The 27,846-nt window shown below is 32.0% G+C and overlaps 2 protein-coding genes across 3 annotated transcripts; both read right to left on the reverse strand.

Moving 5' to 3' along the window:
- Nucleotides 1-827: 827 nt before the first annotated feature.
- LOC149928583 (protein spaetzle 5-like) lies at nucleotides 828-27,846 on the reverse strand. Of its 2 annotated transcripts, none has more exons than XM_090158925.1 (4): nucleotides 27,716-27,846; nucleotides 8,386-8,570; nucleotides 7,018-7,281; nucleotides 828-1,034 (listed from the first exon to the last, which is right to left on the reverse strand). In XM_090158925.1, the coding sequence occupies exons 1-4, from the start codon at nucleotides 27,749-27,751 to the stop codon at nucleotides 845-847; spliced, it is 675 nt and encodes a 224-aa protein (XP_090015051.1). In that variant the 5' UTR covers nucleotides 27,752-27,846; the 3' UTR covers nucleotides 828-844. The 2 variants fall into 2 exon arrangements, with proteins under 2 accessions (XP_090015051.1, XP_090015052.1); XM_090158926.1 differs by lacking the exon at nucleotides 828-1,034 and adding an exon at nucleotides 5,172-5,594.
- LOC149928584 (uncharacterized) lies at nucleotides 13,288-14,685 on the reverse strand. Its single transcript, XM_090159273.1, has one exon. It carries the CDS (start codon nucleotides 14,683-14,685, stop codon nucleotides 13,288-13,290), a length of 1,398 nt encoding a protein of 465 aa, XP_090015399.1.

Here is a 27,846-nt window from a genome sequence, read left to right on the forward strand (position 1 = left end):
GGTAACCATTTTGTAAAATGACTGACTTTTACAAATTTCTGCATACATTATATATCCTAATAATTTGTTCTAAGAATTATGGGTTATTATTTAATTAGCTACAACAATATCCTGCGAACTAATAATATCGCCCAGAGGACTCTGGTTTCACGAATACTTTGTGTAACATTTCCTTAACCACAAACTAATAATAAATTATCGCATATTAAGTGTAAATAGTTTTAATTTTTAATTATAAAGCATTAAGTGCAGAGATCCAAAACTAAAAAAATGAGATGTGAATAGACACGGAGCTTTTTCCAATTGGGCCACCCTCAATGTTATCGGTGTAGTGAAGAGCACATGGTTGGCTAAGAATTTCAATGTGAAAATATGGCTTCGGTCGACAATCATGAGCAAGCAATAGTTCATTGATTATAGTGTTTAAACGAAACACTACTTTTCTTTTTAAATTTTACAGTCAAATGTCAAATATATCTCAGATTAAATTGGCCGTTTCATTCTTTTCTTCTGCGGGCTCTAACTAGATAGGATGAGTCTTTGTATTCTTAGCACGGAAACGAAAAGTAGTGATATTATTTATCTTAAGATATCAAGTCTAGTTTAAAACATACGACAATTTAAGTTGTATTCAATATAATTATTCCTAGATATAACAACCAAGCGTTTATTTGGCTTTACCCACAAGACGCCTTGTGGGATAAAGTAGGCACAAATAATCAATATACGTTACTAATAAGAACACATTTAAGACTTTATACACTCAAACTATAAGCTAACGAAAGAACACCAAAATACTATTGAGGTTCAATTATTTATTATATTAGCTCCTTCGTCGTAAGTGTTAAATTCGAGGATGTCTCTTGACGATGTAGCAAAAACAAGCGAGAGGAAATTCGAACTCGTCCACTTCCAGTTTATTGAATTCTTCGTCGAAGGAAAGCAGCAGTAATAAATGGTGTTTTTGCCTGCAGATGGTGGTTTGACCTCTGTTTAAGTGGCCTTCGACGCCTTGACAACTGTCGTTGCCCTTCCTGCAAAGCAATTAAAATGACATTGTTTAAATACTTTAGGTCTTGACACAAATTAAGCCTTTTGAGGAAATGGGTGTTCAATTAATTTCTTAAAACTAAATAATTCATCAAATAGGGAATCTATTATTCAGTTCGTCAACTCGACTAGATTGTGCGATAGTTCTAGAAAATTCTTTATTAAAAATAAGAAATGGTTTAATTGAAAAAAACCTAATAAATAAAGTAACCAAAACTTGGATTAAAAAAATTAAGCTTTTAATTCACATACACAGAAAAAAAAAGTGTTTAGGTTTTTAACATCTAAACATGTTTGAAAGCTAAACATGGGTAAGAGTTGGTGCTGTTTTCTTAAACACATCTGTTTAAATAAACCGAGTTTCTCAAACAATCTTCGAAGATATTTCCGGTAGTGTTCCAAACCGGAACAGCGAGTAAGAGGTCATGTTTAGAAATTAAACTTCGTGGTTTTTAAACATAATGCTAAACACTGATATTGAATAAGTGTATATTGCGTTACAAGTTTAATGTATATTTCGAGTTGTCTATATATTTCGTTTAATTTCGTTTTCTATTTTTCTATATTAAGTTTTAACTACAATCTGGACCGGGTTCTTATATCATCTCATAATTTGAAGTTTTTGGTAATTAAGGCTAATAAAATAAGACTAATGTATATACATCAATAATTGAACATGAACTACTAAAAATTAATAAAATAACACTACTTTTGATGTGATTTAAGGCCGTATTAACACATATAATTTAAATTAATATCGCTAAAATATAATCAGGCAGTTAAAGAAATGAAATTGACAGTATAGGCAGTAGGTTTCATTAATTTGTAGCCAATTAATGTTAATGTTATTTTAGATCGTAACTAAACAACTCAAATATACGGCTACTCAAAGAGTGGCGTATTCGGCAAATTAACACATGTTTTAAACCACAACACCCGAACCTTTGAACATGTTTAGAAACTAATTTTAAAAATCTTTTGACGTGTTTTCATTGTAAGCGCCAAAAGCATTCAATATGTTTAATCTCTAAACGTATTCTATCCAAACACGTTTTAAAGATAAATATGAGAAGCAAATAACGCGTTTAATTTCTAAACGCATGATGTTCCAAGCTGAAAACCACTATCTCCTAAACATGATCGTCTTTAAACATGATAAATATTGCATTTTGGTGTTTAAGAAAGTGTTTAGTATCTAAACACCTTTTTTCTGTGTAGGTAATTAATTTTGGAATACGAACTTTCAGTGTGATGAATGTATTCAATATTTAAAATCCATTTTTAGACTCTAAAAAGTGATTGTCTTCAAGGTTACGGTTTAAATTGTCAAAGTTTACAAATTGTTTGGTTTTTGCCCAGTTTAATGATATAAAAACTACTTTTTAGCCCTTATACCATTTTTTCCGAGTTTGTACAAACGGTTTTTCACGTGCTTTGTATAAATATTTGATATTTAATGCCGAACCTAGCTGAACCTAATTGGCACAACCTTTAATTATTAAGTTTGATAAAATCTGTTTTCTGATCAAGAAAAATATTAAGAAAAAAATAGTTTATTCAAGATTGATTGATAAAAGTTGGGAGAAAAGTTATATAGAGCCAATTCAGAGATTTAAATAAAATAATTGTTTAATTTCTTTATTTTACCATTGAACAATTAGTAGTTTTTTAAATTATTTACAACACAAATGAGTAATTGTTGAAAATAAAGTACATTAAATCATATTTTTCGTATTTTTTTTGGCACTGTGAAAATCTAAAATCTTAAAACTTCCTTGATTTGAACTTCGAAATATATAAAATTTGAATCTATGGAAATAATCGATACCCGTATATCTTAAATCGAATCAAAATGTATAAGAAAGATATTTCTTGAGCTGGCACGGGCTATAAATTAGGAAAGGTAGCCGTCTGCTCTTATAATGGGATGGCTAACACACTCACGTGGTTTGCAGCGGATGTGAAAAATGAACCAGGAAGTGAACGCAGGTTTTGCTTTATTTTCTTTTCAGATTTCAGATTTCAGACTTTGAAAATTGAAAGTCTGAAATGCGGTATATATTAAACAAATTTTTGTTTTTTTTAAGGAAGCTCCATTTCGGCTATCTCTTTCTTGCTATTCGACCTGAGAATATAATTAGGGGTCTTGTTTTCCAAGTCGCGAGAAGGAGAAACGACCCTCTCGTGTGTTTCAGTGGCGTGCTGGACATAAAATGTACTCAAAGAATGATATTCTTGGCCAATTTTATTTAACTTTAAGCGGAAGAGCATATTGGTGTCATCTGGTGAAGGGCTAAAAATATCCTTATGGCCATAAATTTATACATTCTTCCTGCAATTACCCATAGTTTGTTATTAACGGTCATCGTAGTGATATATAACAACTAAACTTCGTAGTAAAACTAAATATATATCTGAAATAGTATATTTTTGCTATAACAATGATCAATAAAAAACCATCAAAGACCATGTTGTAACATCATAGCACTTTTTTGTTTAAAATAATAAATATTTTTTTCTACTAACGAACTAACACTTTTACATAGTTAATAGGTAAAACAATAAAATGATCTTGTCACTTTTTTACATTAAACTATCAACGTTTTATAAAGCAATATTTAATGTCGAGATGACTGTCATTATTGGTAGAAGGGATAGACACGACTCTACCATTTTCAACATATTCGTTTATTGGTGTTAAATTTGAATCTCTTCTGTTTAAAATTTAAGTTGTGTATGTGCGTAATTTCCCTGTGATTTATTCTTTGCTCACATCTTGATGAAACATATAAATTAGCTATCCTGGGTCGAGTTCTTTAAGGAAATAAAAGTATTGAAAAGATCGCAATGAACACGTGTAATTTTAAAACAAGCGCTTTCAAAATCAGCCAAATAAAAAATATAATACGTTCTGAAGTTTAATTTTAGAGTCCTGGATTTAACAAATGATTTGTGTAATCTTTGATAATGGCCATTTAAGGACTGCCCCTTTATAAATTTACTTGCGTTCCTAAAAATTGTGTTTCTCTAAATAAACTGGGTCTAATAATATCACAAATGTCACGCTATAAATTTAAAATTAAAATAATTTTATAATCCAAGGCACCACCGTAGGCCCAAGTCATCCAGCGAATTTTAATGCCTTTAAACAGGTGTCCGAATTGCAATTCGAGGGTGGTCGCAAGCCCTTCATGCCACGTGAGCCTACAGATCCCTACACTAAATATTACCGTTAACCTCCACCCCCTAAAATGTGTATGTAATTTTCCCGTCATTATAGTATTTTTCTTTAATTAACATCGTTTTATTCTTATGAACATCTTTTTGTACACCAGTCAATAATATGACCAAACAAAGAACGTGCTCTTAATAAATATCTTTTTTGTGCCCTTGACTGTGAAACATTTTCACCTATAACGCTGTCGGAAACGTAAACCATTTCTCAGAAAGTTAACCGATACAAATTTCACAAGAGATTATGTCTTTTCACAAAGTTTACACCATTATAGCTGATTTAAAAAATCCAGATGGCACTACGGTCTTGACCATCAGCTTTCAATTTATATTAAAACCTGACCAATAATTTTTTTCCTTCTTTTAGGGATAGTACTTTTGGATTATAATGTTTTCATAAAGCGTTGATTGGAATAAAAATAATTCCTCTCAATCAATGTTTCATAAGCGCCATCTATTATAAATAAAACCTTTAAAATGGAACCTCAAAGGTCTTCTCATCAAATAATTTCCTTTCAGCAATTTGTAAATCGGTGAAATACATGGCACGGCTCAGGATATACTTGACACATTAAACTGTGAAAACTTAATATAATTGCCAGATAGCTTCCACTGGAGAAACTCATTATCGTAGTCAATATAAATAGAACATCTCAACGATTAAACCTACAAATCTGTACAAAGGTGTCCAGGTCTGCTTCTTCGTGATTTCCAAATTGTAGTAAAATTAACACCTATTCAAAATTGGGCATATCCAAATTCAACTTTTATAATATTCATCAAAAATTTGCTATTATTTGATCAAATAACCATGTTTCAAATTTCACATTCTACCGACTTAATCATAACAGAATTGGATTCCAGTTGAGATGAGGTTAAATTCCAGCGGGATCCCAAAAAAGTAATTTTCGTTATTGTTTCGACAAGAAGAGTACTTAAGTCTTGGTAGCCACGGGCTGTCACATGACGCTACTCACATATTAATCAACTTAATAAAACGCGGAAAACATTGAAGCTGCCACTTTTGACTGGCAAAAGTTTCATATTTTGCTAATCTTCCACCAGCCATGCGGATTGCGTAGCGGATATTATGGATTTGGCAAAACGTTATTCAGCGTAGATGTTAAGTCTTAAATGGCGATTTGATGAAACACACGCAGGCCGTTGGGAAGAAGAAATCGTCCGTGAAGGTGTCGACGTAGTTCTCGTCGAAGGCCACCATTAGCGAGGAGCTGTACTTCTGCACGCAACGCGATGAATAGCTTTTAGGTAAGGTTCCCGATATCTTGGTGCATTCGTTATCCACGTTTCTGTATCAAATATACAAATTAGTTGCGTTAACTCTTATATGATGATCACATGCAAAGCCTTAAGGAAAGATATTTGCCTACCTTAAAGGTCATATCCAAGATCTCGTATTTTAGAAACGCCTTTACCTAATTGAACCAACCACATTTCGTGCGGCCATAAGACTACATTGACGTCCAAGAGACTGATTCACTTTCGTCGCGATTACTAAATTATACGTACCTGTATATCCAGGTCATAAAATATAAAATTAAATGATTTTCAATAAATGGCTGTTATCGTTTTCAAAATTTGGGCTGTATAGTGATTGACTTCTTCCATTAGAAACAATGCTCGTTTGATTTAAAAATGTCAGGTAGTGATCGTCTGCCCTTAGTTTGCGGATGTTCTTGTAAGGATATAGTACTTTACGTCATGGGTGCTATACTGATTTATATTACTTTGGTTACCCGATTGTTTGAGAACTAAATGCGTTAAAATAATGTAAGTGACTAATCACCTAATCTGATAATAATTAATAAATACTTGACCTTAGGCTCAAGTCACTTATCGAGTTTTAATGTCATAGTTACCGAGTGATATTTTTAAAGCTATGCTAATGACTATTTCAAAGGTAAAATATTTCTTTACAACTATATTTTTTTGGATATGACCTTTCATTGCTCATTTAGACTTTTGGTTCTGTGATCAATTTTACCACTTCAAATCTTTGTTCATCGAAATTATTTTGAGGGTTTTGTAAAAACAAGCATGGGGGACGTCGTGTTACGTCACAGATGTAGTATTTATCGTAATAAGGTTTGACTACCATAAGACCTTACAAAGACCCCATTTTGCATTCCAATTCAAATGTAAAATTACCCTGTTACTTTGGCTCTAACCTTCACAAAAGGATCGTTCTAACGTATTTTTTTCGAAATTAAAGATTTAATTTATTTTTTCCAAATTGTTTTCGTTAACTTAGTAATAAATAGTTTTTATTTTTAATTATTTAAAAATCAAAACTTATTCTCGAAAGCTACATGTTGGCCTCTTTGCTTTGCAATGATTAGTTAGTTATATCTCAGTTGTTTCGAATTAGTTTTTTTAGCATGCATATAATAACTTTTCCTTAGAGAGAAATTATTTTTAGCACTAACGGTGAGCTTTTTCCTCTTAATAGTCAATGAAATCGGTTCAGTGACTCATTGTTTCTCTAAAACGTACGTCTTCCGACGTAGTGGAGCCTCACTTCGCTGACGATTTTACTGTCCTCATCTTGTGACTGGGGAAAACTAGACCACGACTCAACATATAGTCAAGTAGTATTTATAAATATATTCTTGGTGTAACTTTATAACACGACTTTTTGGACTAAACCACGTTTTAAATAGAAAAATAAATGTGATTTTTTCGAGATAAAAAACATTTCGTATAAATACCAACCTGCATTTTTCAATTTTGACGAACTGTCTATAGTCCTGTCCATCGTTGATGATGAATTTTTTCTCCTTGTTTTTGTTGGTACCCACTTTAGGGGCGATCACTTGTTCCTGAACATCGCACACTCGTTCCTCGAACGGGTCATCGGCGTAAGTACCTCCTTGGCGGCTCGGGTCGTTTGGCGGTGGTACGTCCAACACAGGCCGTTTCCTCTTGAAAAACGTACTAAACGAGTTGTTGACTCTCAAAGCACGTCGAATCGCTTCACTAGAAGCAAAAAGTTTGAGTAAAACATAGATTTTTCCCCAAAATGGTCACGTTTCCATTCCAAAATATGGGTTTTACATAAATTAGTTTTTAAGATATTTTCGTAGTTTTTTCTACAAGTGCAAATCTATACTATATTCCTAAGTCGGTTTCGCGTCTGTTTCTCTATAGAAATCTGAGCTGTTCAACCTAGGACCCCCAAATTTCTCACCGCTATTCTTATGGCGCAAAGGCAGCGAGTCGCGCTATTTTCATCGATTTCCAATTAAGTTAAGTAATTAAATCCTGTATTTTTGCAGTTTATGAACTTCTCGCGTTGGTTACTACGTGGCTCTAAGCACACTGCAAGGGTTAAATTAGCCTAATTTTGATTATAACCTTTTAAACATTATGGCTAAAACTGGCTACGTTAAGCTGAGTTAGAGAAACACGGTCACTTTTTTCTTGAAGCAATAGAATTGTGCTTGGAAATAATAGACTATATATTTTTATTTTACAAATTTCCCGCCAAGTGGTCTAATTGTAGAATACATAAAAGGTAATTTTAAAAAATATGGTTTTACAATGTAATAATTCTTATAAACTCTTTTTTATCAATGGTCAAGACATCTATGCCAGGTTTATAACCAAAATTATCGTCATTAAAATAATTTGGTTCCATTAATAAAGAAGGTGAGTTTAGTGTGTTTATTATTTGAAATTATCAAACAATTTTTATCGGGAAATGTTTGCACCCCTTTTCTGTTTTGATTTTTCCTGCAATAATTTCTTAGATTTTAGCAACTCTAAGATACTTTGTTCATCGGGCCGTTGGCCATGAATTTAGGTCCTGATACATAACCAGTTGCGTTACTATGTTAACAGATACTTCTAGTCTGAAAGCCAAATAGCGTTCCTAAAATAAATATCCCGAAGATTTTCTACGCCTTAGACCAGTTTATCACTTGCCCTGCTCTAGTTAGATCTTAAAGAGCATTACCAAAATGATATTTTGTTTTCATTTAAATTTAAAAAGAATATATGGACCACTATTATTCCATAGACTTTGCCAACTGACTTTTTCAACATCAGAAAACGGCTTTTAAGAAACAGATGTTCTCTAACCTGGGATAATTGGAAACATTCTCGCAGTAATCATCATTGTGACACTTGGGACTAGGCATATTTGAGATGAGAGTTCTGTCCACGGCCGAGTTGGGTGCGTCTTTGTCTATCCTTCTGCCTCCGGGATGGATGGGGTAACTCGGTGACGGTGCCAGTGAACCCCCCAGAGACAACACTACGTAAACCTATAAAATAATGCCATAACTATTACAAATAATAAAGTAGTTTTTAAATAATCTAAAATCACAACATGTTTAATTAAAAAATATTTCTCTCAACATAACGAGACAGACCTTGGTAAGGAAACTTTTGTTCAGCACCTACACACTGAAATGGTTAATAACATTATCTGCTACTGATAGCGTTGTTGAAATTAAACTCTGACCTAGACCGTCACATTTTTAAGAACCTCAACTATTGGAATCATATAATATTGAGAATGAATTAAATAGAAAAGAAATTGAGGGAAATAAATGAAAAAATAATATTACAATAAAGTAAACCTTTATAATAAATATAATAATATTCAAAAATACCATAACGCCAAAAACCGACTCTTACGGTTTCCATGGTAATTAAATGGATTCTAACTTTCCATAACTGGGTGTGCATAGTATTGTAGCTTAATTTGCTTTGACTGACTTGTTAATTGTGTTAGTGGTGTATTTTCATCGGATAACAATATCGTTTGTTCATTCATCACGGAAATAATAATCAGCTAGGCTAATACCAGAGGCACCACCTTAGACCTAAATCACCAAGCTACAATTAAAGCCATTATTGCAAGTGGCCTGGTTACAATGCGTAGGAGGGTGGTGGCAAGCCCTTCACGCCACGCATGACAACAGCTCCCTACACTAAGTATTACCGTTAACCTCAACAAGTTTTACGGAAGGAGAAACCGAAGAACTCGAAACCAAACCACTTAAAACAGTGGGGAGAGAACTTGCAAACTCAACGCAGAAGGGGTATTTCCGAGTTTCCACGCAGTGCCCCAAGTTGGGATCGAACCCAGTTCCTCTCGCTGCGAGGCGAAAGTGCTACAGCCTCCCCACCTTAATAATGAGTCTCTTATTAACAAAAGTCTTCTAGTACCTAGTGATATCAGAGTAATTTTATCGGAAACAATATTAGAAGGTGATGAAATTTCACTAAAACGATTTAAGCAACTACTAAAAACTTAACATTCCAGTGATTACATTTCTGGCAAAAGTAGTCCAAAGAAACCCTAATTCTATTACTATCACAATTTCGTAGGTTTCGTTGATTGTTAAGCTATATTGAGCAGTTAATGTACCATAAAGACCAAATAACAAACTTTAATAATATAGCACCTAAATAAACTGTTTAGCGTTTACGTATCACTATCAAAGGTCAAAAGATTTCGATTAAATTATTTAATTACCCTTTGCAATAGGGTCAATTTAATAAATTTATAAAAAAATGATATTTAACTAACGCATGAACGCTTTGGTGTCAACAAGAGCTAAATGAGATTTTCGGGCGTGGCTGTATAAATTGCCAACCGACAAGGATGTCTGAGGCGTCGAATAGTTCAGTGAAATTAAATTTAAAAGATCCGACCGGTACACTCTCATTTTATCGACAAAAGACTGGTTAAACTTATAATTCCGGATTTCAAGAATTGAGGCCACAGTACGGATTGTATTGTTGTGATCGAGTTAGTTTTTCGAGATAAAAAATAAAATTAGTACAATTAGGAACAAACAACAAGGTTGGCAATATAAAAATACTTGAATTCAAAATTTCAAAGGTTTTTTTTTAATAATATAAAAAGTTGAGCAAGCCAAATTTTACAATTGGAAATAATAGATTAAAATTTAAATCGTAAAGCAACTTATTGCAATATGTTTACCTTATTAAAACCTGAAAAACATATCATGATAATAAATGTAGTTTAATTGGTTAATTTCTATAGTGCCTATTTAAACCCTTATTGGACGAGGTTTAAATAAATTTTGTTTCTGCTAGTTCCAAATCATCTTTTAAGGACAGCTTAAAATTTCATAATCTATTCAATCCAAACGTTGTCTACAATTTCCTCACACATGAGTGAGAACATAGAGGAGTGAGGTTATAGAATTTGCATTAAGGTCAACATTTCTTAGTTCCAATTAACTCCTGATACATACTAAAGCTTAAAACATATTCATGCCTAAAACTTAGTAATACTTAATAATAACTTTGAAATGAACTTGGCAACCCTAGATATTGCGTATTTTCATATTCAATTATTTTTACTCATTTAAAAATAAATTAATTAAAAAAGCGTGGGAAAGCGTCGACGGAAATATATAAGTATATAAAAGTAGATTTATGGGAAAAAATATTGATGAACCGTTTTTCGTACTAGTGGGAACGAAACTTGGGCCAAACGGGTGACTTAATCATTTTGCGTTTTTGTAAAATTACAACATGATTGAAGAAAAAGTTTATTTATTTGAATATTTAAAAAATGTTCAATTGCATAGATATATATTTAATTTTTCATACATTATTATTAAATATCAATAATCGATAACTTGTTTTTACCATTATAAGTAAAATGGTAATTTTCATAGTGGGCAATTTCGATATATGATTAATAAGTTAATAAGAATTAACTAGTTTAAAAAATTAGCTGTTTTATTATATGGTTGCTTAAAATTTTTGTATACTTATTAGTTTCACCATTTTCTAAATTTGTTAAGTTGGGAAACATAACTTATTTAAATAAGTCATTATACAATCAGTTAATTGTCCAGTTCCTTAATCAATAATTTAAAAAAATTAATAAAGTAGAAAATTCTAAAATTAACAAAACAATATTACTTTAAATCCATTGCTAATTATGAATACACAGCAATCAAATACTTTCTTTTTATACCAGAAATAAGAAATTATTTATTATAACCCTTAATAACAACGACTCACGTTTAAAAACTTGTCAGCTTTGCCAAAGACCTTGTAAACCCTAAAAAAGCTACTGCCTACAAGAGAAAAAGAATGTCCAAAGATATAAAAACTTGCTGCGAAGCTCAGTCTTCGACCTGGCCCGAACTAGTTTTTTCCTTTAATATTTTCAGTAATATTCTAAAATGAAATAAGTGCGTAATAATTTTGAAAGTTTTAGAGGAATTAACAATTGGTGTTTAAAAACTAATTAATGGTCAATGTTCAAAGTTCATCCTTAATATAGCGTAATATTTTTAAGGCTTCAAATATAAAACGTATAAAATTTAAAATACTTGCAATGTTGATGGCCTTATCTGAACTAAGCTCGAAGTCTAAAAACTCAGAGATTGTGTTTTGTAAAATTAGCGGGAGAGTAGACTTAAAGTTCTAAACAATATGGATTAAGTGTAAGCGATCCTCTCTCAAAATATTTGGCATCACTTTGATTAGAATTAATTTTAATTATATTTAGGGCTAGTGGAACAAATGCTAAGTAAAATATATTGTTAGTGGTCAGTAAATGTAATGTTGTCTGTTTCGTCACCATTTCTCCTATTTCTCCAACGGGAAGACGACGGAACAGACGGCATTCTGATGTTAGAGAAATGAATCTTCAGAACACGGAAATCAGAAATTTCTAGCAACTGACCTTTGTATATTAATAAAAGAAATGATTAAAAAGTGCAAGTATTAAAAGCAGCTAGATTTAGATCGATCACGATATTGAAATTTCAATAAATCTTTACTTTCGGTTCTGTTCAGTACCCGGTCTAGGACCAAATTACATAATTCACTTTAATTCATTATACAAATACGTAAAATATAACTTTTGAAAATGCATATTGCAGAAAAATAAATTGTAGATATATTTTAGAAGTTGGAGGGGAGAAGGTCAGTACCGGCAGTAAATCCTGTATTAAAGGGAATTTTGGATTCTTTTTTATTGAAATCCAAAAATGGAGCAGTTTTCATTTCAATTTGTTCTAAGGAAATTAGAAGATGCCGTTAAATATCATTAACTTCGGGTAAATTTTTAAAGATACTTTGATACAAAAACCATGTTCGACTAAATATTAAGACGAAGCGGAGAGGAACAATTTACTTTTATCTTCTGAGGTTCATTTTTCTACATTTATAATTTTCTATATTTAGTTTGAAGTTGTCAACTAACCAAAATTTGGAGAAGACACACATTATTTGTTCTCCCAATTAAAGTTTTAGAAGATTAATGGTCGTCAACCCCAGTTTCCTACGTCCTTGTTTACCAGTGATTTATTATTTAAAGCTCAGATTTGACCTGCCAAACAATTTTCAAAGATAAAAGAAACCTTTTTGCAAAATAAAAGGAACAATTTAAAATCTGGAAAATTAATAAAACCGTCGTTGTTTTGGTATTTAAATTAAATGTTGTAAAATTTCAATTCCAAATTTAAAATATTTGAATTGTGACATCTAACTTTATCAGCGTCAATTATATAACACTCGTTCATCGTAATTTCCAATGAAACATTTTCGGGATTTTCAAATATAACATCTAAGAAACTAGAAATCTACGGTCGTGTCATGCCAATATGGTATACCAGTTTCAACACTTTCTGGGTCAGAAGTTTATTTAATTCCGATATAGACAATCTCAAATGATTTTGACTGTTTCTGTTCAAAAAGGAAAATGGAAAGTTTTGGTTTGACAGAAATTTTAATTTTAGCCAAAACAAATACAATAATGTGAAATATCGCAGAGAAGTACACCTTACAAAAATTACCGACAAAGACAAAAGTATTATTTCATAACGCAAGACCGTAAACCTCACACATACCATCTCATAGTCTTTGTAAGGAAAACATATTAATAACGAACTAAAAGATCACAGCTTAAAATTAAAGATTGTACTTAGAGAACTATTTTAGTTATATACCGATTAACGATCTAAAGTTCGAAAATATATATTACGTTGTCTTTTTCATTGGCATGTTATGATAGATTTCTTTAGTTACTACAGGGCCGTCTTGGGTGATGATGTAATAGTGGTGCGATTCCTCTTTGTGTCCACCACCCCCGTCTCCACCCCCATGTCCACCTTCATCATGTCCACCATGTTCCCAGTCGTGCCCTCCATCGTGTGAGCTTTCATGTCCATCATCGTGGCCACCGTGATCTCCACCGCCGTCGTGTCCGCCATCGTGTCCACCATCGTGGCCATGGTCCCATCCGTGATCATCTCCGCCCCCACTGTGACCTCCATCGTGGTCCCATCCATGATGTTCGTGTCCACCGTCCCCACCTCCGTGTCCACCATCATGCCCACCATCTCCCCCACCGCCGCCGTGTCCACCATCATGTCCACCATCGTGCCCACCTCCTCCACCGCCGCCGTGTCCACCACCATGTCCACCGCCATGTCCACCGCCATGTCCACCGCCATGTCCGCCACCGTGACCGCCACCCCCTCCACCACCGCCGTGTCCTCCGTGACTTTCTTCGTGACCTTTTTTGTGGTGTTCACCATCCTCCCAGTGTTTTTTGTGGTGACCACCCCAGTGCTTGTGTTCGTGGTGTCCGTCGTGATGTTTGCCTCCTTTGTGATGATCGTCTCCGTGATGTTTCTTCCAGTGACCGTGACCATGTTTGCCATATTTATCAGCGTGATGTTTGTGAGCGTGATGTTTCTTGCCGTGTTCTTTCTTTTCATGCTTACCGCCTTCGTGTTTCCAGTGTTTCTTGAAATCCTTGTGATGTTTCTTGTAATCGCCATCTTGGAATACATCGTGATATTTCTTGTGGTCACCATGCTCTACTTTGTGGTATGATTTCTTGAATCCGTGTTTTTTGTGACCTTTATCCTTGTGATGGTGTTTGCCAACCTTTCCTTTTTCGTGCCCTCCTCCACCCCAGTGCTTCTTCATGTGATGACCGTGATTATCGTGTCCGTGCTCTTTGTGACCTGCCTCTTTACCGCCGTGCTTTTTAAAATGATGTCCTCCCTTTTCGTCATGGTGATGTCCACCATATTTCTTTTCGTGACCATGATGATGGGCCCCTTTTTTGTGCCCTCCTCCGTGTTCACCGTGTTCACCGCCGTGTCCCTTTTTAGAACTGTGGTGACCACTGCTTTCGTGACCACCACCACCACCACCTCCGTGGCCACCTCCTCCGTGGCCACCTCCTCCGTGGCCACCACCGCCGTGGCCTCCGTGTCCAGATTCCGCTGCATCTAGCTCTTTAACTTCAACTTTAATTTCTGTGGTTTCAGCAACATCAGTATCAATCTCTTTATCGACGAGATCGACAGATTTGGCAATAGATGAGATAAGTAGCGCACAAAGCACTAGTCCCTGTGAAGTCATTCAAATAATATTAATTTTAAATATCACATTTTTGGTTTTTAACCAATACCTCGATTAAAATATCGACAATTTAGAATCTTAAATTAATCTTAGAAGGAATTAGTCATTCGTAGGTTAATCAAAGCTATGTTCTGCTCGGCTTTTGAAATATTAGAGATGTCTGGTCATTTTAAAAGGCACAATACCAACACTAACCAGGATTAATTATTTCGTTGTAAAAATTATAACAGACCCTCATGTGGTGTGACTGAAGCGTGTTATCGGTCTTATGGAATAAAGTTACATTAACAAAGCTCTCAAAATAAACTTGGTTTTTTTAATCTCATATCATTGGCAAAGACAAGTTGGAATTAGTATATCTTTGCATATAAAATCATTACTTCATATATTTTGATTTGCGGACCGAACTGATCTTAGTAATAGTGATATCTGTTATAGATATTTATCTTTTACTAAAATTTGCTCGCTACATAACCATAACGTGTTATAACCTTGTTTTCAAAAAAACTGAACTTGAAAAATAATAATTTTATAGGAAGAAGCTACCCTACAATTAAATTTTGGGAGTACTGTTGATTATGGCTACAGGGTTTTTAATTTATAAAATTTACAGCAACATTTCACTACTAATATTTATGTAAAAATTCATGATAAGTTAAGTTTTGGTTTGTGCTGAGCCGTTTGAAATTTAAATAACGATTTGCAGCGAAGCGTTTATTTCCTTTCTAGACAGTCAGCTGCTTTCATAATATTTCAAATGTATTGGAAATTTAAGAAAAACTACAATACGTTTATTTCAGTAATGTTTTAAAAAAATAAAAAAAATCAATTTTAAAGCTTGGCCATAAGTTTATGGTTTGTTAAATGTCGATCCGACAATTCAGAACTTTCGATATTTCAATAATTATTTAGCATAAACGAAGACCTTTTTCTCAGAACGAAACTTTAAAATTCTACTTACCAGTGGGACTAATCGAGAAACCATGGCTTTACACTTTTCGGAGCTCCTTATTCGCAAGAATTATTCCATTGGGTCAAATTGAACCGAACTGATCAAATGCAAGATGAGTTGTGTGAGCTATCGTCGACGAGGATCAAGTTTAAATAGGAAATTTTTAGAGCATTTTTTGCCCAAGTCTCATTTCAGAAAAACTTTAATTTTACGTCTTCAGCAGACCTAAGATGGTATTTTCTAGAACACAATTACGTAAAAACTTTATTTCTGGCTGCCGACGATTGCTCCGATTCAACTTCAATATAAAAGAGGGCTGTATCACACGGTTCAATGAAGTGACAGGTATTAGAACATTTTCCGGTTTACGCCGAGATATTTAACTCGCAGAAGGTTTTGTAATGACCTCATTTTTGTTGCAGTAGTCGTTGTTTAATTAAAAGGATTTTTTAGCTTGAATTTATGCAAATTTATCGGAACTATTACTTGGTTGACGGATAAGAAATCGTGAAACCAATAATGACAACACGGAGTAACGAAAAAATTATATGTAGTTTGAAATGAAAACATTTTATAATGAGGATTGAAAACTTCATCCAAGGTTATGATGTAACCTGACTTCAAATCGATTAATTCCAATGTACTTACTTAAATTTGTATATAAATTAGATAATTCTTAATACTCTTAGAACGGAACAATAAGGTTATTTTAATGAAGCTAGGTTATTTTTTACATCAGTCGAGACGGTGTGGTTATTTAAAACTAAACTCATAATAGGCTGTTAAGAGTTAAATACTGTATGTAATGTGTAGTGTATTAAAAAAACTTCTAAAGGTCTTAAAATGGAAAATTAACTGTGTCCTCTTAAATAGACCCCAAAACAACAGTTTTAGGTTTTTTTTAACAACTAAGCTTTTTGTGAAGTTAATAAATATCCAAAAGCATGCTTGAAGTTTAGCAAAGGAAAACTTGAGTGTGGTGTCGTGCGCTTTTAAACCAATAAAGTTAGATTAGATGGCTCATTATCTTTTTCCCCAAAATATTTTATCAATCAATAGTTTAAGTAATTTCCAATAACCTGTGAGAATAAATATAGAAACGCCTAAAAGTATTGTCTTTAATTTTTCCTTGATTGTCTAGCAAAAAATCCAAATGATAATTGAACTTTCAAATTAGTTTTTCTCGATCTAGTTCCTTTTTTAAACGAGAGTAAAATTAGATAGCAAGCGTTTGACAAATTTTTAAAACTTTAATTAATAAGGAGCTTAGATATTCAAATATATATAATTTTTTATAGTTATTATATTAAAAGAAAAGTTAGCAACAATGTACTATAAATATTACGAAATCGGTTTTAATTCAATAGTATGCTCAAAGAAGCATAATAATTTTAATTAAAAGATATTGATCTTGATAATAATTAATTTTAAGAGATGGGGTCTCCATAAATGATATTTTTACAAACAAAAATGCTTATATTTTTTAATACAAATTTAAGCAGTGCTGGATTAACCATAACAATAAACGAGCACCTGCTTAGGGCAAAGGTTATGTATTAAATATTTACATTTGGAAATTTTAATATCCATGAGAGCTAAGGTCGTCTAATAGTATTATACCGGCCCTGAATCTAAGCAGTGTTCATATTAATTTTAAATTTGCTCGGTGTATTATAATTAAGGTTCACAAAATCGTTTGAAACATTGCGGTTAAATTTTGGATTGCTCCTACCCTTCCGTCAGGGGCGTACGAACCGGGAGGGGCAGGGGGGCAATGCCCATTTTGCTAGGAGGGGCAACTAATGATATTGCCCCCTCCAACCTTTTGGTCAGTTGAAATCTTCAAAAGACTCAAATTCTCATTTTAAAAGCATATAAAGCTTATAGAACCTCCAACTGTATTTAAATTCAGTCTTTTCCCGCTAAATTACATAGTGTTAAACAGTACACATGCATTCGGAGAAGCTACACACCATTAAAAATTAAAAATCATTCTCCAGGCCCCTGTTCGTTTCACTTTGCCCCCTCCAACTTCTAGAACGTTCCTACGCCCCTGCCTTCCGTCACGAGACTCAGCTATACCTTCGTGCTACACTCTTAAAAATTAAGTGATTTTGTAGCCCTTTAAGAGCATGTGAAAAAATGAAAACATTATGGGCTGTTGTCTGCTTGTTCTGTCGTTCAGGTGATACTTTTATTTAATGTAATAAGCAGAAATCCGTAGACCGGAACCTCGCGTATTTTTCTAATCGGTGACATCGATATCACTTTCTCCGCAGCGACGTGTGCTGTGATGCCCAAGTGTTGTGGCCGCAAAAAAACTTCACGTTTCAGGCGGAAAGAATAAACCGAAAATATATTTCGAAAGTGGGTAAATGCCGGCAATAAAGCGCACGACGATGCTCCAGATATCATTTCTTCTTCTATTCTTCATTTTTTAACGCGATCTGATTTTCGTGTTATAAAACCAATAAGAATTCACTTTGTTATTACGATAACAAGATGTATAAAGGCAATAAATACTTTTGAGATCAAATTTAAGCAACATTGAATTTGTATTTGGTTCAAATTGGTTAATTATTCTTCCAAGGGACTAGGAGCAGTGCATTTCTAAAATTCAATGTTGAATATAGAATTAGTACTGAAGTTTTACACTGTGAAAAATATCAAAATTAAGGGCTGTTTACTACGTTTAAACTAAAATGAGTCGAAAAAGTTATTTTAGGCAGACATAATGTTTATATTCTCTGTCTCGATGACAAACTATGTCTTAAATTCTTTACGGAAAAATAAAAAAAAATTAAAATAGCATAATGACAAGTGATTTTTCTAATTCGTCCACGTTTGTTAACCATTAAACAGTTTCGTAAATCAGTCAACAAAAAATAAAATACGCAAAAAATTTCATTATTTAGCTATTAAAGAGAACAAATATCATGTAAAAATTTTTTTATATTGATGACACTGATTTTTAAAAAAATAACAATATTTAAAGCAAATATAACGAATTCTATGTATCTGTACTATGCCCGCCATCCAGCCAGCCACTCGTTACAAGGATATAGCTTTTAAACACAAAACTAAAATTTATCAAAGGAATGTCTTGATTACAGGTTTCGGTAAGATTTTAAAACCTAATTACTTTTATATTTCTAAACAGAAGCATATTAGTAATGGTAAATTCAAGACTGTTTATTATTGGTCGATGTGTCTTGTGGTTCAAATATGTAGGATAGAGTTTCCTTCATTTAATTCGCTAAACAAATATCTTCTGTTTCAATACACAAATATTGCCAATTGTTTACTTGACCTCTCGCCCATTTTTTTAAATATTACTAATTTAAAAAAAGATTAAAGAATGGGTACTTTAAAGGGGAACGAGCAAGCTCTAACCAGTTAGATAGCCCTATAGCCCGTTAAAATTTTAAATTTATGGCAAATATAAAAAATATTAAGCGGTTAATTTTTAATAATTAAAAGAAATTTCGGGAAATTGAAAAGCGCGCGTCCGCTGAGAAACCTGGTGAGAAAATGAGAAGACAAAAACAACATAAAAGCGCGCGCTGCTGAAGACGCAAAAGATTTGTTTTGCGGCGTGTTCCAGTTATACGAGACCTAAGCCTAAATTGCGCGATTTTAAAAGTTAGGCTATTTCGCAAATCGCTCAAACCCAAATACTTCGCGTTATTTTGAGTTTTAACTTTTTAGGCCAAAAACTATTTTTACGAGACAAAATATGGTACGTGTAAGTAAATTGAACGTCTTGTTCATCTTTTGATATGTAAATAAGGCGATATTTGGCAAAGCTTGGCCGATCCCCTTTAAGTTGATTTGAAACATCGCTTCCTTAGAGTAAGACCATTTATAATAAGAAACGTTAAAAATTAATCATTTAATTTTAATTATTTTACGTTTGGAAATTAAGAATTTTCTAAGAGGTTAATTTAATTATTTAACTTTTTGAAGCGAACAATTTGCTAAGAGACTAATTTATGATTTTTGAAAAGATAAATTTAAAAATTGGTGTTATTGGGATAATTCAAAATTTAATATTTTAATGCAATTTGAAAGTTCATATTTTACTAATATTAGTAATTTGATATTTTAATTTTATAAATTATTATTTAATACACCCTTTAAAAATTTATTAAATTATAAATTAAGTATTTTATTACAATGAAACAATTGTCAATTTAATACAATGAGACAATTGTCAATTTAATACAATAAGAAATTAAGTATTTCTAAATTTTTAATTATCCATTTATTAAAAAATGGTTTAATTATTAAAAAAAATTAAAACTTAGTTATTTTTGTTATTTAATATTTAATATTTTTTCAATAAGATAGTTATTACTTTACTGCAATAAGATTCTTTCATAATTTCCTTTAATGATAAATTTAGTACTTTACTCCAAATTATAAAGTAATTAATTTACTGGTAATATATATTAAGTTAGTTACTTTAATTTGAATATTTTACTTCAATACTTCAATTAGAAATTAATAATGTACTTCAATATATATTTCAGTATTTTTTAGACATTTACTATTAAATATCTGCAATTTAATAAATGAATAATCTATAAGTATTCGTCATTTTACAAATTGGTTATTTAGTAATTTCTAATAAATAAAGAGATGAAGTAAATTCTCATAAATAAAGATAAAATATGAAGTAAATTCTCATAAATAAAGATAAAATATGAAGTTAATTCTCATAAATAAAGATAAAATATGAAGTAAATATTCATAAATAAAGATAAAATATGAAGTAAATACTCAAAAATAAAGAAAAAATATGAAGTAAATTAAGTTATCATAAATAAGTAGAAAATATGAAGTAAATTAAGTTTTCATAAATAAATAGAAAATATGAAGTAAATTCTCATAAATAAAGAGAAGATATGAAGTAAATTTTACTAAATTTTGATATTATAAATGCAATACTTATTTTCTAGTAACTATTTTTCGATTTCGGACGCGTTGCACTTTGACCTAAATTTGGTTCGTTTCTGTTTTACAGCTCATCGCTTTATGTTTGATTCGGATTCCTGGAGTATTGATCCTCAATTCTTCAGATAACTTGCTTTAGTTTACGCTGTTTTTAAGATTAAATCGTCAATATATATTACATTTTCTTTCAAGGTTTTGAAAAATCGGGCATGATTTTCTTTTATTTGTCTTCGTTTTTGTGTAAATCGTTTTCGTATAGCTTCGGACTCGCGTTATATATTAGTATCCGGCTTCTTCAGATTATACTACGTCATTCCACGTACGATTAACGATCCGCCGTCGTCAAAGGCTGGAGATTATTTGTATCCCAAGTGATTAATGTACAGTTAGTATTCTAATCAATTTATTTAATCAATTCGTAGAGTTACAAAATCTTCGTTACACTCTGAAAATGCTTTATTAGGTTGGTTTTTTTCTTTCGTATTTTCGGTTGCACTAAGGTTATGTTTAATTTCAAAATTCCTTTAGAAACCTGAAGGTCGCTACTGAGTCGAGTTTCCAAACTTAACCATTTGATGTGCAATTTCTGCTTTTTATCATAAGAAATAAACTTTCGCTTTTTGTCTGAAGAGTTTAGTGACATTAAATTAATTGAGTTTTCGGAAGACAGCTTATTATTTCTTACATAATTTCGAAATTTCGGTGGATCTTATATCGGGCAGCGAAGCGTATACATAAAATATCTACGTTTTCAAAGTCAAAAAGAATTATTTTCCAACAAAATAAATTTTATTTAATAATATTTCTGTTAGCTTCAAGGAAAAATTAAAGAAACGCACGTGCGTAAGAATCAAAATAATTTAAATTCCAATCTAATTGAGGTAAATATTGGTAATTTCTCTGCTGGCCAAAATTGTCGTTTAGCTCAGTGAAAGCTTATGGAATACCAGTATCTTGGTTCGGGAACGAATTTCGAATATTTTTAGTTTAATCAAATACAATAAATAGACACACATTATTTGATATTGTAAAAATAAAATTAATAACGAGGATTTCCACCAGAGGTTTTTAAGTAGATCCTCACTAGACCAAAAGTATATTAGATAAAATATGTGTAAGCAATGGTTTTCTTATACTATTAACGTCATTTAATTAATAACGAGCTTAAGTAAAAAAATATTAGAACTATTCCAATTCCTTATTATAATGATTTTCATAACCTATTTTATTCGCCACCAAAAACTACAGCTGCGCCACCTAGTCACACTGCCTAGAACTATATTTCAATTAAACATTTTACTAACGATTTTAAAATATTTTTTAAAGCGTGTTCGAATGTTTTGTATTAACAAAGGTGTATATACGACATTTATTTATTAATTTGAACTATCAATAGGTATTGCATTCGTAAATATAAGTATAAATATTCGAGTTTAAAGGGAATATAACCTGCAAAGCAATCTTTACGGAAGACCCCTTCAATTTTTCAAATGTCCCTGTACAGTGGCGCCAAACATTTTTAAAGCCAAAGGCAAGAGCGGCCAGAGCTGCAAGCGTTGGTGTTCCACACCAAATATCTGAGGTTATATTCCCTTTAATAACACTATGAGTAGGCCTTGGAGAATTCATACACGGGATCAGTTTGAAAATTTTAAAGGTATGTAGGAAATTTATTATTATTTTAACATTAGAACAAGCCCAGATTGTTCTAATTTCATAGACTAGTAGCTTCAGCATTTTGTAAAATGTATAATGTATTTTAAATAATTTTATTTGGTATATTAGTGAATCGCTCAATGCTTGAAATTTTTAAGTATATTGGAGAGTAGTCTACTCTTGATCCCTAGAATAAGGTGTGCGGATGCATAAAACAAAAGTTAAAATTTGAAGTTGGTGATGGAAAGCACAGCATTGAGTGTCCATTGCTCATGCAATAGTGGGTAAATATATTTTTTATTAAAACCCAATTCTTTATTGTAACCTGTTTTACTTATTATTCTAGAAATTCAGGCTTTTGCAAACATGCAGTAAATTGCTGGTCTATTTTATATATAAAGATACTGAAAGCTATCCCAACTTTCTGACTTTAAAAGTGGGGTAAAATGAAGGAAAAGAACTAACTGTGCCTTCGGTATTGTACGGTAATAAAATGGTTAGAGTTGCGAGGGTTAAATTTGCCTGGCTCAAAAAGGTTTATGTACTCTTATTTGGTCACTTAGTTAGTCTCAAAAATTTATTTCTAGCTTTTAGTCGGGATGAAATATTTGTGGAGAGTCCAGTTGTAGCGAAGATAATATCAATTGAAGAGGCAGTGGCACAAAATAACTAAGTTGGAAAGGAAGGAATCTACTGGCTAACGACTGTAGAGGCTACTATGGAAAAATTCAGCTAGGCCATTTCATTTTTTTGTCTATTCTCTCAAGGGCTATTTTTAATTGATTTTAAGAGAGACTGACAATATTTGAAGAAAAACGTTGTCCAAATATATAATTTTTATTTTAGATTTTAGTTTAAGAAAAGTTATAATTAAATTTACACTTCTAGTCAAGGAAAGTTATATTTTTAATATGTTAATTTAGTTCCTATTTTAAATTTTGGCCAATTAGTATTTGTAGATAACAAATGAACTGAACTATTTATGTTATGAATTTTCTACTCAAAGCCATGTTAACTAAAAAGGCAAAAACAAATGTATTTTAGAATTAATTCAAAGTTAAAAGCTATTAAATTCATTGAAGAAACCACTTAATTAGAAATTACAATAGAAGTGAATAAAATGTTAAGATATGCAAATAAGTATTAAAAATAAAAACCATTTGAATTTACAGTATTATTTTTAATCATATTGGGATCTGCGGCAATAGCTCGAAATGTTATTAATCAACTCGAAAACTCATACCGAACCATCAGGGTGGCAAAGATAGGAAAATTGGGGTCCAATACAAAATATAAAAATATGCCCTTTTAACGCATAATTTTGTGGGCCTCAATGTAATATTTTCCAGCGATAATGACAATCGAACGGCTTGACCTAAAATTAATTTAATTCATTAGCATTTCCTTATTTTGCAGCATATAATAAAACAGATCACCTTTAAAACGATTCACAAAACGTAGGGTCCTATCTTTTCATTTAGTAACAGTGGATTTGTAATAAGTCTACATGGTAAATTATTGCTTGGAATGGCACTGCATTTCACGCGTCTCTTGAATTCTCTTCATCTAAATGACAGTTATTATGATAAATATTTAATAATATTAACTTTAAAATCAGTAATAACAAGTAAAATTTGTGTCTCACTATTTCTTTCTAAAAAGTCTTTATCTTTAAAATGGGCGCTGCAAATCTGTGCCCACTAACTAGGCATCTTCCCTGATTTTATATTAGTTAACCACACATTAAAAAGATTTTTGCATTTCGGAAAATTGTGAAACGATAACTCCAACGTTCTTTTCTCACCATTTACTCGAATTGTAATATTTTTAAGGACAGTATTACTACAGAAAGGTACTTCGCAATTTATGCCACCTCTGCGCCCACAATCCGCCATATTAATCGTTTGTTTTGATCAACAAAGTACGCAGACAAACCAAGCTGCAGGGGTAGCGACTGTGGCGCCGCCTATACCCGTTTCGCTAGCGAATAGGAAATGTTCACATGGTCGGACGAAGTGGCCGCGCCAAGGATCAAGTTTTATTGTAGATGGATATATCTCGTAGTAGATTTAAAATGATCTGTTGAAATAATTAGAAAATTAATAAATAGAGGAATCACTCTATAGACTTTCGTTTTGCCCCAAGGGTACGTTTATACCATTTGGGACCCATTTTGCAAGCACTCGACACCTTATGTAAAACAAGACAACGTTATGTTTTAAACGCCCTCCCTTGAGTGGGAAAATTTTGGCTTCTAAAAATTGCTGCCCTAGGAGTAGATCGCCTCTGCTATGCTCTAACAAAAGAAAATAATGTTTTTAAATAAAAATGTTATTTCTCTAAATTCGAGGTTTTATTTTTTCTGGTTCTACGCGTGCGTAGCAGTGGGACTTTTAATCGTTTTAAGGTCTTTGTAAACGAGCATAGGCCTATAAAATTATGTGTGTAATTAGATTCCATGATCTAAATATAATATTTTATGAAAAAATAACGTTAGGTGTGGGCGAGTTCAACTAAGATAGGGTAAATGGATAAAAATTATATTCTTTGTGTTCAATCACATTGAACAATTTTGATTTTAGTTGTCTATCAAAGCCATTCTTAACTTTTCTCTGTTTAATTTAGCAAACTACGTAATGGTTTACTTACCACATTAATTTGAACCAATTAACAAATAAGATCAGCTACAAAATTGAATAAGTAGCTTTATTAATTATTTTTACTTTAAAATTTCCGAAGATATTTCATTTAACAGTGGTTTGGCATCAGTTGGGAAATTTTTGTTAAATGATGGTTATTTATTTTTTCCAATTTATATCAATGAAAGGTTTATTGTCGACCTATCCGATTGTTCTTATAACACGGGGAAGCTATACGGTATTACAGATATAATTTTTAAATACCGATTTCTTTTATTTCCTACGAAATTATTTAATGGCGTAATAGTGACCTCAGTTTTTATTCCTTCAGAATAAACATCATAAGATAACACGTAAAATATTGTTATATATTTCAAAATTAAAAACTTGATACTTTTTAAGGAAAACGTTCGATTTACTCGTGGATTTTTCAACGAGTTTGCAAAGTTTAACAACTTTAAAAACTGTAAATGCCAATATTAAAGTGAAGAGCTAGCCAGTAGTTGGTCATTAGAGTAATAATTTAGTTTGCCACTATGGTCAGAACGCCAGAACAATTGCTTCACCTAGAGAAATTGAGCACTGTATTATCTAGATGTATTTTGTGTCTTTGCCTCATCATTTACTTAAATCTTATAACCAGCAAACAAATTATCAATAGGAGATCTCCATTTAGTACAACAAATATTTCAGTGTATTATCACACTGATCAAAATATCTTTAATTTAGCTTTCCATGTAGAGAAGCTCACTACTGAGCCAAGTCGTTGTGACGGAATTTCTACATCTCAAAACGGTTCAACAACAATCACATCAGACCGAAAACGCTTTTTATTTCCAAGGACATTAATATGCTTATTTTTCTCATAAGGTAAAATCGGGGTCAATGCTAAAAAAAGCACAAATAAAAGAGCTTAATTTAGATTATATCCAAAAAATCGCGTTGCAAAACAGATGGACAAAAACCGAAATCACCGTTTCTGTTTTTGAAGGAAAGGTCTAAGATCTTTTCGATCACGTTTATTGAGCAAGATTTTTCGTATTTGTTATTTCATTTAATTGGATATTACATTCACTCAATAAAGCAACTTAACCTTCATATTATTTTATGTAAAAACTCGTTATTGAGTGTACAGCAGGATTTTATAAGCTGTGAATCAATTTGGCTCCTGGGTTTCCAAGGCCTGCGGGTAAATTACTTTCGGAAAAATTCCAGGTAGTCAATCGAAAACAAATAAACATTCAGAGTGCCCTACCAATCGTTTTGGCTTTTGAAATCGAAAACAATTTGTCTGCAAATTAAGAAAAAGATCAAACACGAATTGCTTTCAATTATGACTAAAGAGGCTTCCATTTTTAATGGGTGCCAAAGTTAGGACACTAGATCTAGGTGCTAATTATTTAATGTTCACACTTATTAAAAATCCATAAAACGTCTCTAACTGAGTACTAGATGGCGACAGGTGTTCGCCGTTGTTTAAAATATCTTATAAAATCGGAGCAAAATTTAATTGCTTATTTTATTTACACTTCAAACAGCTTACTCCAGTGTTTCCAAAGTAGAAACCAGTCGTTAGTTAAAACACTATGTCAATTTAAATACCTATTTTAAGTTTGAAATCCCTTTATGGCTTTTTATGTGTTTTTATGTTTATGTTATTATATGATAGTATATTTAACTCTAAGGAAATACAGACTTTGTGTTTAAATAAGTAAGCTGTAAATTTCTGCATCTTGTTTAAAATGTAACATTTCAAACGACCATAAGGTCATTTATGTGTATGTAATTCAAGTCACCAATGTAAATAGTTTTTTTTAAATATACCAATACTACGAATGGAAAATTATTAGTACATAAGGAAATCATTAATTCACTGATTACACTAGTTGTTTTTCAAATTTGAACCGATATATGAAAAGACTTTCTTGCTAATATCTATAGAGATAAATATGAGATTAAAATATTTAAAAACCACTGTTGTACAATTAATTGTACAACAGTGGTTTTTAATTATTTTAATCTCTTAATTATGTACATGAACTGTCCTTTTATTAGTTTAGAGATAAATATGGTCAAAGGGAAAGGCGGTGCCCACGATTTACGAATGACAAAAGTGGTCCCTATCCAGTCATTTTATAATTGTGCTGATTAAAAAGAGCCTAGCTTAAAGCCCCACAATTTAACTAGAGAAGGCTCTACCAGGCCCCCGATTTCCGGGCCTCCAAATCAAGTAAAACGTAATCTTTTTTTGCCTGCTAAGCTTTCCTCTTAAATATTACTTCAAGTGGTAGACTTAGAAACTTTGTGGCCTTTTAAAATGTTCGCTAGTAACCTTTATTTGGAGAAAAGTTAGATATATTTAATAGGCCAAATTTGATAGACACATTTGAGTAAGCGTCTATGTAAGAAATTGACGGTTACGTTTGTCCGCACAGATTGGAATAGTTTTATCCAATATTTTGAAAATCCTAGAGGGGTCTGACGAATTGTTTGTGACACACTCATGTTATGGTGATCATTTTATCTTAATAGGACCAATTTCAAAATTTGTAATGAGTAACTACAATTTTAGCAAATATTTTTGTTAAGTAATTAAAACTAGGACCTAAAAACAGGTTTTTATCTGTCCACTGCCTTGAATGTAGATGGCTACAGAAAAACTGATAGTTGTAACTTTGATCTATTATTAAAAATATAATACACTACACAGATCAAGTTGTATAACTACAGGTAAAATATTATTTTTAAAACTTATATCGTAGTTACGCCAAAAGCAGTTAAAATACAATAATATCGAATTTCATCGTTCCATAAAAAAATCACTTACCAAAAGTAAGACTATAGTTGTGGTTGCCATTATCATATCACAGATGTTAATCCAAACTAATGTTAACGAAGCTGAAATATCATTGTGAGAATTCACAACTCACTAATAACAGCCGAAAACTCTAAGGTAAA

Source organism: Leiobunum rupestre, chromosome 9, assembly GCF_980474605.1.
Source record: "Leiobunum rupestre chromosome 9, qqLeiRupe1.1.hap1, whole genome shotgun sequence".
Lineage (NCBI taxonomy): Eukaryota > Metazoa > Arthropoda > Arachnida > Opiliones > Sclerosomatidae > Leiobunum > Leiobunum rupestre.